Consider the following 12,921-nt stretch of genomic DNA (forward strand, 5'->3'; position numbering starts at 1 on the left):
CAATTTCAGCCAATCAGGAGAGAGTACCCATTTATCAGCTTCAATTGTTTAGTGTTACAGTTCCAATTCTGTCTGCTCATTTCTTTGTGTCATCATTTCCAATTTCATTTGTTTTTTTGTATCCTGCGTGAATTCTTTCTCCTGATTGGATGAAATTGGTATCCCAAAGTGAAAATTTATTTTTTGTTTTAAAGAGTTGGAGAGATATTGATACAGAGTGTTTGTTCGGTGTGTGTTCCTGAACAAACACTCTTTATCAATGGCTACTATCACAATATAGCTATTTAATACTTATTGAACAAATATCTCTTACCCTGTCTTTCAGTCCTCCTGGGTAAAGCCAGTTGAGAACCACTGACACAAGACATAGGAATGTGTTTTATCTTGTGTCCTTGCTTACTGTAAATCGCTCTGTATTAAGAGCGTCTGCTAAATGCCTAAACTGTAAACTGTAAACTGAATGTAAAAATGGAAGCATTTAGTACTCAGCCAAAGGGGCATGTGAGGTCTTATTTAGCCATAATGGTTTGGTTTGGTTTAGTTTGGGTTGGTCTGGTGAAGTTTACTAGCTCAACTAAACTAATCTGCAGACCGTGTTGAAAGGGCCAGATTTACATTCCTACATATCCTGTTCTTGTTGCTTTCCTTTCACGATTTTATGGTGGCTTTTGTTGTCGCTCCATTTAACCACCATTTATTTGTCCTCCAGGTCTGTCGTCAAAGAAAGCAGATGACAAATTGCCTTTCACAAGCATCCTGTATGCCAACGGACCCGGATATGTGCACGTCAATGGAACCAGAGGGAACATTACCATGGTGGATTACTGTGAGTATGAGCTGAATTAAAGGAAGGAAAGAAATTGTCAGGAAGGAAGGAATCAGAATCAGCTTTATTGTCAGATCACAGGTTTACAGGTGTAAAAAAGTGGGTGCAATTTGTTTTTGAAAGAAAGAAAGCATGAGAGAGATGGATGGATGAATGTGAGGGATCTCTTAATATGCCCTGGCCCTATCCTGGCCCAATCAGTTAGCCTCCATACCAGAGCTACAGTATAGTAACAATAATAGCTTAATGTAAGTACTATTAGTTGTAACAGAAGTAATGCTGTAGTAGTAGGCTAGTACTAATAGTAATAGGACTGTAATGGTAGTGGCACAAGTAGTGTCAGGCGCTTACTCATACTGTATTTACTTGCCACACATAGAACCTAACTGCCACACAAGATGTTTCCTCTGTGACTTTAAATGTCACTCTGTGACTTTAAATGTCAGTGGAATATCATAGTAATCATACAAAAGAGAGCACAATAGAAGTTAAGAGATATCAGTTTGATTTACCCAGTTCCACGCTCTCACATCAAAGGTGCACATTTGTTTTTCATCAGGGCACAACGGCACAACAGAACACCGAGATACACAGCAAGATAAAAGACACGGTTAAAATTGCACACAAACACGTATTCCTCTGTCTTTGTCTAAATACCCTGCAACAGCGTAATGTCTTTCAGCTGTGCTGCTAGCATGCCTGTGTCTAGTCTGTGGTGATGTGTGTATAGACAACGTGGACCGTATACGGTCTATGGATGACTCACTCCTGCGCCAGTCTACGTAAAGCGTTGCTAAAATATGATGGGTCTGGCATTGAGGGGCATGCTGACTTGATTCTGTTCTATTCATGTGTCTTTTGTTTGTATATGCGTTGCCTGCCTTATGTAACTCATTTGTTTTCCTTTGTGGAACCGTGGAACATCGATCACCCCTTTACACCCATTCCTGTTCCACACCATTCATTTTACAGTCGATTTTATGCCTCTGAAATACAGATGCAGATAAACTTGCTGGATTACCTAAAAAAAATCAGCTTTTTCTATCCTTTTTCTGAGAAACACTAACCTCGCTTAACGTAATGAAAACAAGAGAAGAATTGTCCCAGAAGCGGAAACTGCATCCAATTGGCACGTCAAGACAGATTGTTGAGGCAAACTCTTCGTATAAGAGAGGATCATTTCCATTGTAGGCTTTGGTCTTAGAAATAGGAAACTGAATCCAAGTTTTGGTTAAAACCCTCCTCAGTCGATGCCCACTGGAGCAGCGGTTAAGGATCCCCTCCCTGTAGACCCACATGTATCTGGATGGATTATAGCCTTGAAGCTTACCAGAGCTGCCTGTTCAATGCATGTCAGGTTGAATCCAGATGGGACTGTGTTGTTCCGACATGTCGTCTCTCTGTATACCTTCCCCGTTCCATTGTACTGGCTAATAAGTAAGAAAATATAGACATTTTCTACATCATTGCTGTCGGGCAGAAACCATTTATCTCCATAATCTAACTTTTTGTGTGTTTTTTTTGTGTAAATTAATGCTCTACTTGATCACTCTACAGCGTCACACAAAAGTATCAAAAGTAGCAGATCTCGAATATCAAAAGCTCGAAACGCAGCGCGAAGCGACGCAAAGCATTATGTCAACACAGTAAATGTTAACTGTTCCCTGACCGTGGTGGAACTTTGATAAAAAGGTGGACTTCGTTAGTGATTAGTTTAGTTGTCTTTAACGGGGAATAGCGGGGAAGCATGTAGTACATTAATTGTTTCATCACTTTCTGGGCAGACGAGAAACCATAATTTACTGATTTCAGAGCTGGAGGCCTTGGCTGATCAATCTTCTGTTCATAGCCCTTAAAGTTATACTTCGCTGTTTTTCAACATTCATAGTTAAGAGCAATTATCAATATATGGGTCTTTCAGGCAATCGAAAGTAACACAGATTATCCACAGTTGTAACGTAGAAGGACAGTAACATACAGCAGACACAAAAAAGAATTATTGGTTTTGTCGGATCCGACAACAAAGCACCATGTTCAGAAAAGGACAGAAAAATTGTGTTTTCTCAGCCGGTAATGTTACATATTGACTAAACATCCCAAATGTGCTAGTGGAGCATTTCTTTAACGTTGATTTATCATTATGTTTTCACTTGTTTCTCGCCTCTATAGCCAGTGGGGAAAATTGTCAAAATGAAAAATATCGTCTGTCGGGTGGACATAATGTCCAAAACTGTTACTTTTCAGGATACAAATACAAAAAATAGCAAAAGTAGCCGATCGACAAGCTCAAAACGTGTCGCTTCGCACTGCGTTTCTGTGATCTCAGATGATGAGGAGTACATGCAGCAGGCGGCCGTGCCCCTGGACGCGGAGACCCACGGCGGGGAGGACGTTGCCATCTACGCCCGGGGTCCCATGGCCCACCTCTTCCACGGGGTGAAAGAGCAAAACTACGTGGCTCATGTCATGGCCTACGCAGCCTGCCTGGAGCCCTACAAGGACTGTCCCCCGCACCCGTCCAGCTCCAGCGCTCCCAGGACACACACAGTGCCTGGTCTGCTGCTAACCAGCCTGCTCTGGCTGCTACTGTTCAGATGACCACACACACACACACACACACACACACACACACACAGACACACACACACACACACACACACACACACACACACACACACACACACACACACACACACACACACACACACACACACACACACACACACACACACACGCACACACACAGTTGACTTGTATTCAGGCAAAAACACGTGCGTGTACGAGACGGACATGTACTGTATGTGGTCACACACACAAATACACAAGGCAAAAAACTGTCGGGCACATGCGTGCCCACACACACACACACAGGCTGGTATTCAGCACGTCAAAAACAAACACAAAAACACTCCATGCACTTGATTTTCAAAACAACCACACCAACACAATATTTATAAAAAGCTTTATCCAACAGATGGCACATCTCACACAAGTTGAGTCCCAAAGAACTTCACAGGGTATTTCCCAGGGCACGGTTCCAATGCACCTTCATCTCAAGAACTAACTAAATAGAAGGGGGAAAAAAACAGACTTTAACAACACACATCATGGTCGCTGCTTCTGAAGCAGTTATCTCCAGGTTCAGCTTGTGTCTCATCAATAGATATTTTTTAACAGCAGCCATATTGACATGAAATAGTAGTGTAAACACAGGTGTTGCAAAGGATGCCAATTAAGGTTCCGTTCCATTTAACGGGCCTACATAATCCAACCCACTTCTTTTTTTTAAATATATTTTTGGGGGTTTTCTGCCTTTATTGATATAACACAGTAGAGAAAGAGAGACAGGAAGGTCACGCAGCAAAGATTGTCGGGCTCGAGCCCACGACTCGCTGTCAGGTTGCTTTGAGAGAGATTTCAGTGGTGTTTGTACGTTGTCACAAATATGTGAGTGGCCCCTTGGAGGTTGGCTCGTGAGACTAGTACCTCCTAACCTCCTCAGCCAGCATCTCATCAAAACTATGGTGATGCTTTCACTGCTGGCAGAATGAAGCCTTGGGCTGAATGTGGAAAACAAAACAAAATATATCGGACCCACCTTGAACGACTGACCAACCTTTTGACCAATCACAGTAGCCGAACTTTCTTCGGATAGTCAGAACATCTCGGTGGTGCAAGAGCAGCAGCCTCAATGTAATTTACTTGGGCGGTACTTCCGCCAAATTCTGTAACTTCCGTTTAGACACTCAACCAGCTGGTCTTGCCCAGCGTGGTACCAGCCTTTAGTGTAGCAGAGTCTATCCAGTGAGCCAACATGCACATTAGCAACACCATGACTATGTTTGGCCATGAATGGACCACAACCTTAATTGCTATCATTGTTAACACCTGCGTTTGCCCTAATATTTCTTTTTAAAATGGCTGTTGTGAAAAAGGTCTATAGAGGTCTAATTATAATTAGTCGCACAACCCGTTTCATCAACATCGGTTGTTGTCATTTTTAATTTGTAGAGACAACATTTTTGTCTACCAACACTTGGTCAAAATGGTTGTGTGCTTAAATATGAATGGGACTGTTGCTATATTATAGGGTTCTTTCCCGGGGTGACGGGGTCCTATTTAGAAATCTGAAAAGGGGTCCTATGTTACTAGTGTCCTAGTTCCCCAGTTCTACATACATGTACAGTAACACGCCCCCATCACTGTGATTTAACTGAGAAATCAACAGCAAGGCTTGAGGCTCCCTCTCATGTCAACAAGTGCGCTGTCCATGTGGCAAGCATGACAGATGGATAGTTTATCACCCATTTCAAAATTGCACATGTCAGGTACGTACTATGACAATGATGTCCGCTTTAGGCTAGCCAGTAGCAGGCTTGCTAGCTAGCTATACAGACTGGCAGCAAGTGGGCAACATTAAAACCTACAGTATATTGAACTGGGGAACATAGGACTCTGGGAACGCAGGACCTGGGGACAGGTACGCTGTCTATAGACAGCACTCATAAGGTGAATTTAAGGCCTGAGTAGCCGAAACACATCCGTTTGTCATGAAGGCTGCTGCGGTAAATTAAAAAAATCAAAGAAAATTCACTTTGTGAGTGCCGACTGTTTCTATAGACGGTTCACTGAGCGTCTGCACCCGTCTGTCCTTCTCTTAATCAACTGACAGTAGCGCACGCTCTAGTATTTGGGAACATAACGGTCCCATAAAATCAACATTAGGAATACTGGAATGACACACTGGTGCGTCAAACTGTCACACTGTACTGAAATTTACTCTACACTTACTATTACACTCTAAGCATTCAGGCTGACACCATTTTCCAGGGCAACTGTTAAGGAGTGAGCACGTAGGAAGGATTCAGTGTCCTTCTCAAGTAGGCTACACATGACAGTTTGGGCACAGGTCAGCTATGGAGGGGATCTGGATGTAGGACAGGTTTCTATGACAACTGTGCCCCCGTGCTGCTACAATATGTCACGGGCAGGGACGACAAGGAACACATAAACCTCTCACCAAGTACAGAGAACAAAGACAAAGATGTGTAGCTTTCAAGGATTTTTTGTAAATTGACCTCAATGGCTTCCAAATGTCAAGGCTTTATTTTTCTTCTTCAAGATTGTGTATCGCTTGTCATGTAATCTGTTTGAATACATGAAAACATGAATGTATTTTTTAACCAGATATTGTTAATGTATTTTTATACCATGTTTTTACAAAGTGTTAGTTCTGTATAAAATAAAAGAAATACAAAAAATAAAAATAAAATACATTTTCAAAAGGTGCATTTTGAACTTGTGAAATTGAACATTTTGCACAATGAGTACTTTTACTTTTGGTACTTTAAGTATATTTTTGTACTTTTACTCAAGTACATTTGAATACAGGACATCTTGTAACATTGCTGTATTGATACATTTATGTAAGTAAAGCATGTGAGTACTTCTTCCATCACTGATTGTTCCCCTACATTTTCTTTAAATCTAGTTTGGCACAAATGGCCGGGGCCTACCAGATCAACTTTCAAGTAAGGTATCTGTACTCATGAATGGTTTTCAAGTACTTAATACAACACTGACGCACGTACACAGGCACCCACATAGCTGCAAGACACCCAATCAATCTTGATTCGTTGGTGATTACTCAACACTTAATAACTTAATAAACAAGAGGTTTTAATTGTCACTCAGATAAAGAGTGTCCAGGTGCAGGACAAACGGAAGATCAAATAAAAGATAATAAAGTCTGCACACTGATGTAATGCGTTGAGAATACAATAAACAAGTGGAGCATTAAACCAGGGTGCAGACTTTATTATCTTTTGTTTGTCACTCACCCCTACTCCAACAAGCAGTGAAATGTTGGTGTGGCATATTCCTCAAGACAAAGAACATGAAAAATAAGATTAGACTAGAAAAAGAGCTCCTCGGAGCACTGGTCTCCGCCAGCTCAGGTAGGTTATTGTGGCCTCCTGGTGGCGCTATAGTAGGCCAATGTGAAAAGGGTGCCACTTGCATGGCAATCAGACACTGTATTCATGATTTGAGGCATTTTGTTCCAAAAATGTGTTTTGCTAAATTAGACCTACTGGTGGCGCTATAACAGGCCAATGTTAAAAGTGTGGCATTTTCTCTTCAACATAGTGTGAATGTGCGTGCAAAGTTTCACTGCAATCGGACGCTGCGGCATTTGTTCAAAACGGGCTACTCCTGCAAGCTTTAGATGTCAAGCTTAGCCAATCAGTATGGAATATAAAGTATGTAACAGATCTTTCTTGATCACATGACTATAGAGATCATGTGTACAAATTGTGCAATTTGGATCAAATCTGACGTAGTATAAATATCCAAAAATGTGTGAAATTTTGCACGTACATTCCCACTAGGCCGAGGAAGAAATGCCACTTGAAATTCTTCAAATCAGCCTCCTGGTGGCACTATAAAAGGCAGATGTGAAAAATGCAGGGCAAGGGTTTTTTCTTGGCCTCTAGAGGGTGCACATACAAAGTTGTACACAGATCGGTGCAGTTATAGGTAAAAACACGAATCATCCTGTTATAGCGCCACCATGAGGCTGATTTGAAGAATTTCACGGAAATTGCACACTGTGTTCATGATTTGAGGCATTTTGTTCAAAACAGAGCACTCCTGCAAACTTTGGAGGCCATTCTTAGCCAATCAGGATGAAATATGAAAATTCTGAAAGACAAGTTTTGTTTAATGACAATAGAGATACTGTGTACCGATTTGTGTGACGTTTGGACAAAATCTGTAGGAGTACTGTCAAAAAATGGGTTTTGTAAAAAGCGGCCTCCTGGTGGAGCTATAAAAGGCCCATGTGAACAATTTGGGGCAGAGGTTCTGAATTGGCAGCCAGGGAGTGTGTGTGCACAGTTTCGTTGCGATCAAGCCAACATACTCAAGCCAACATACTCAATCGCCATGCCTTTCGGCCTGGCGAAGACAATAAGATAAAGAAAAATTCAAAATGTTAGAAGTTATAGGCTGAGGCAGGGCACACACAACAGTATATAGCCTTCTGTAAAGTTATGCTTGTAATTGATTATGATGTCTTTTAACCACCCCATCCCACCCGTCAACGATCAGCCTATATGAGATAAGATAAGATAACAGGACAAAATTGCTGTTGTGGACATCAAGTGCTACTGTATCATGAAAATACAAGAGACACAGACACACAAACACAGACACCTCCCAAGTCACCAAACATGTGAATCATTTTTCCATTTTCAGCGCGACACCCCCCTAGGATCTCAATTCTGAATTTAAGATATTGACTCAGACCAGAGAAAAAGTACCGGTCTGAGCTTGTAACCATCACAATTCCTGTATTATTTTATTCATATTCAGGCCAGGGCTAAACGGAACATTCACTTTGACGAGATTGTTGCAGCAAGCAAGTATGTATGTGAATTGCTGTAGTTGTTAGTGTGTTTGTGAGTGTTAATGTACGTCTGTGTACCTCTCTAGGTGTACGTGTGCCTGGTAAATGATCACAGAGGATTTTGCTGTGTAGTTCCACTGAAGCCATACATTTTATAGTGGCTATCAGAACACTAATGTTTAAACCACACCGTTCTCTTATCACATGTTTGTCCTTAACCTAACTGCTTCCAAAAAAACACACACATTATGGACTCATTTCAACTTCAGATTAAAGGTTACGAACGTCAGTTACAAATATTTTCCTTCCGCTTTTGTTTTAACTTTTACACTGTATGTATTTATTCATAAAAGCCTATTTTATTTATATGAGCCCTGATATTTATAAAACAAAATATATGATTATGTTACACACACAGCATTACAAGAAATGCATTGTGCATTTTATAATGTTATGTTACAAAATCCTCAAATGTAAAAAAAAATATATATATATATATATATATATATATATATATGAAAATCTATTTAATTTAAAATGTAATTTCAAGTATAATGTGCGCTGATGAAAATGTTCGCTGGAAGTGTTTAACCACTTAAATATGGTTGACCAGAGTCCCTCAGGGTGTCTTTTCTGTTTTCGCTCTACATGAAATATTTTAGCTGAAAATAGCTGATCTGCAAGCTCTCAACGCATCACAACGTGAAGTGCTGAGAGCTTGTAGATCTCCTATTTTCTGCAAAGATTTTTCCCCTAATCCGGATACTGGGGTTTAAGTGGCTGACACCTGTATTGTTATCACAGTGTGGTATGGTGAAATGATATGTAGAATACAAGTTAACATGCAGTTAACCATGAACCAGTCCATGCAGTGGGCTGTGCTACTTTGGTATATGGATGATGAATCATAAACTAAAATCATAATGAGGAAGAGAAAAACCTTTAGTAAGTTGAGTAAGACGGTCTTTCTTACAAATTCTCCTAGATACCAAAGTGCAGTGTGTGTGTGTGTGTGTGTGTGTGTGTGTGTGTGTGTGTGTGTGTGTGTGTGTGTGTGTGTGTGTGTGTGTGTGTGTGTGTGTGTGTGGGTGGGTGGGTGGGTGGGTGGGTGGGTGCGTGCGTGCGTGCGTGCGTGCGTGCGTGCGTGCGTGCGTGCGTGCGTGCGTGCGTGCGTGCGTGCGCGCACACATAATGGAGATAGAGAGATAGAGAGTATAAACGTGTGTGTGTGTGCGAGCGCACGCGCGTGTGTGTGTGTGTGTGTGTGCGCCTGTGTGTGTGTGTATGTATCATATATCCATGTACTATATAACCAGTCTCTTGTCCATGTGCCCTTTGCTCCAGGGCTAACAGCTTACCTCTGGCTCTAACTTTCCTTACATATTCCTGACATCACATCATTCACCATGGCTCAGCCACATCACCGCGTCATAACAGGAATACTGCTTATCCTCTCGCTTGAATGGACTCTTTCCTACATTCAAAATGGTAAGCGTCTGTTGGGATATTCATTCATTTTTGTATGTGGGAAAAATCCCTCTGTACTGCTGTATTTGTTTTGTTAAATTTTAATAAGCCATGTGATCTCTCAGTTCACCAGTGGAGCGGCTCTTGTTGAAGCCCCATTATATTTTTTTAAAGAATACCGTATGCCATCACTGCATAAATATGACATTTTGTCCTGGCAAACAAACTTGTTAAGTAAAAAGGCAGGCAGCAGTGATATTGTACTGTAAATATGTATGTTCTCTTTGCCTTGCCTTCGTGTCAACTGAAGATGTTGTTTAACAAATGTCACTTCAAGTCCCTGTTTTACTCTGAGAAAGAAACGTCAGTCACCCCTGCAAAATAATAAATATGTGCAGACCAGTTGCGTGCTCCAGTATTTTATTTGGGTAGTCTCTCCTGAAGTGCCCAGGTATTATTCCCTCACTTCAAGTGTTTTGAAATTGAAATTTTAAAAGATTGATTGAATGTTTTGTTCATGTTGAAACTCAACTGTTACAGAATGATGTTTACACCAATAACACTATTAAAAAGAAACGCAGAAGGGTGGCTAATGAGACCTGTAACCTGACAGGTGAGGCAAGGTAAATGCACCTAGGATGATTGGAATGCAGGGTGTGCAGCATAACTGTGCTGTCACACATTCCAAAATGACTCTGATTGACTCAACAGAATGTTGTATACGTCATGACCTCAAAATAACTGTTTTATCATCAGTAGTGACGTTTAAGCTTTCATTATTTAAAAAATTGGTGTGTTCTAAAGTTCATTATTATAGTCCTTTTTTAAGATAAAAAATAGCCAATCTATAAGTGTATAACATGTGGCCTCACGTGACATTATACTGTGAGCTTGTTAACGGCATCTGCAATTATTTTTTATTATTTTATGAAAAATCATGAAAATGTTTGTAAACGTTTTAACATTTTGAAAATGTTTGCCTATAACGCTGTCCCCAAAATAGAGACACCAGGGTCAATGTTGCTAACCTAATATTGAACAAAGTATTCTGGATGCAAGTCTCTGGGGTGTGACAGGTTCCATATTCTGCAACATCAAACTGATGGCTAACTTTTCCCCACAGATGAAGAGCTCAAAGCGAGCTACTGGAACAACAACGCCAGGGAGGCCGTGAGGAACGCCCTGAACAGGAAGCAGAACGTCAACAAAGCCAAGAACCTCATCCTCTTCCTGGGGGACGGTGAGTCTGACCTGAAGGAGGGCCCATGGGGTTCTCATCACTGTTGCCAAGTCTGCTTATTATAAGCAGCTTATTTTCCTGTAAAGTCTCTTGGAAATATTGGGCATTTCGGTTTTTTTATCTTGTTTCTAAAGTTTAGTTGCTTATTTGAGCTTGCTTCAATTTAACCTCTTTAACTCGATCTACAAGCTCACTTGTGAGCTTTTATTTGCTATTTTCAAAACATATTGAAAATAAAATGTAAAACATCTGGATTGTTTTTTTAAACATTTTACAACACAAATCTTATATGGGGGTCCCTTGTACAAAATATTTTGAGATGGGTATCTGCTGCCAAATTACATTTGTTAATTTGGGTGGTCCTTTGGGGGCCCTTGACATGAAAATGTTTGAGAACCACTGCCCTAAAACAACATTAGACAATCAAGTTTGACTGACCTGCCATAGTCGCTTATTTTCTCCGCCAGGCCGAAAGGCATGGCGAGAGAGTATGTTTTACCCCCTGTCTGTCCATCCGTCCGTCCCTGTGTCCGTGTGTCCGTGTGTCCGTGTGTCCATCTGTCTGCGAGCGGCTAATCTCCGAAACCGCTGGCCCGGTCGCTGCGAAACTGTGCACACACACTCCCTGGATGCCAATTCAGAACCTCTGCCCCAAATCTTTTACATGGCCCTGTTATAGCGCCACCAGGAGGCCGATTTGTGCAAAACTCATTTTTTTATATTACTCCTACAGATTGTATCCCAACGTCATGCAAATCGGTACACAGTATCTCTATAGTCATTTGATCAACACGGATCTGTCCTGTTTTCCTAATTCCATCCTGATTCGCTAAGGTTGGCTTCCAAAGTTTGCAGGATTGGTCCGTTTTGAACAAAATGCCTCAAACTATGCACGCAGCTTGCGATTTCCGTGAAGTTTCACACGCACATTCCCACTAGGCCGAGAAAGAAATGCCACCCTTTTCACATTGGCCTGTTATAGCGCCACCAGCAGGTCTAATTTAGCAAAACACATTTTGGAACAAAATGCCTCAAATCATGAATGCAGTGTCCGATTGCCGTGAAAGGCCTAAGAATAAATGCCACCCTTTTCACTTTGGCCTATTATAGCGCCACCTGGAGGCCACAATAACCTACCTGACCTGGCAGAGACCTGTGCTCCGAGGAGCACTTTTTCTAGTTTTGGGCTTGTTTTCATAGACCAGGTTGCTTGTTTCTCTCGCAACATTTGATGACACTGGTTGTCATGACTATGAACGTCAGAGGAATACACATACAGATCTGTAAATCAGTGGTTCTCAAATAGTTTTAAGTCAACGACCTCCAAATTGATCTGTATTTGGCAGTGGACCCATTTGAAAAGCCTTTGTTCCAGGGACGAGATTTTTCAAAATCCTTCAAAAATAGCAGACCTACAATCTCTTGTAGATCGCCTATTTTTTAATAGCCGAAACATAACCGATTTGCTGGGGACCCCCTGTAACCCCCTCAAGGACCCCAAAGGAGTCCCCCGATCGCACTTTGAGAACCAGTGCTGTGAATGACACACTGAGAGGCAATATAGTGGCAATAGGGGAAACTCCATGACCTATGGACAGCTGTTAGACAACACACAGGGGAAGCTCCAAAGAAAATGTATGTATTGTACAACACTGATAAGAGCAGATCACAGTAGCTGATAATGTGCGATTGATTAACTTTTGATTACCCCACTTATATTTTTCCCCACATTATATTATGCCTGCAGGGACTTTAAACGTGATGAGTTGAAAATGCAACCGTTTTTTAGAATATATAACAACATTGTTCTCTACAGTAGGCTACTGCGCATTTAGCTGATTTTCTTTTCTCCCAGTGTTTTCCCCCTCTGTTTTTCATGCACCTTGCTCATGGGTAAAGTTACACCAGAACCAACTACAGTATAACTCTGTCCGGGTTAATGCTACACCGCTGTGGAGCATATCTTTGGACATGCAATAT

At 41.3% G+C, this 12,921-nt stretch overlaps 1 protein-coding gene across 1 annotated transcript in view; it reads left to right on the plus strand.

Annotated features, from left to right (window-relative positions):
• Window positions 1-12,921, plus strand: part of LOC308086970 (uncharacterized protein) — a gene marked incomplete at its 3' end in the record, with an annotated part of 42,192 nt that overhangs the window by 18,633 nt on the left and 10,638 nt on the right. Inside the window, exons 10-15 of the mRNA XM_080430611.1 lie at window positions 710-826; window positions 3,153-3,414; window positions 3,801-3,843; window positions 8,321-8,335; window positions 10,242-10,314; window positions 10,825-10,941. Of these exons, the coding sequence (XP_080286737.1) occupies window positions 710-826; window positions 3,153-3,414; window positions 3,801-3,843; window positions 8,321-8,335; window positions 10,242-10,314; window positions 10,825-10,941 (627 nt within the window). The remainder of the gene's footprint in view (window positions 1-709; window positions 827-3,152; window positions 3,415-3,800; window positions 3,844-8,320; window positions 8,336-10,241; window positions 10,315-10,824; window positions 10,942-12,921) is intronic.

This window comes from Gymnoscopelus braueri, assembly GCF_963280865.1.
Source record: "Gymnoscopelus braueri genome assembly, chromosome: 6".
Classification (NCBI taxonomy): Eukaryota; Metazoa; Chordata; class Actinopteri; order Myctophiformes; family Myctophidae; genus Gymnoscopelus; species Gymnoscopelus braueri.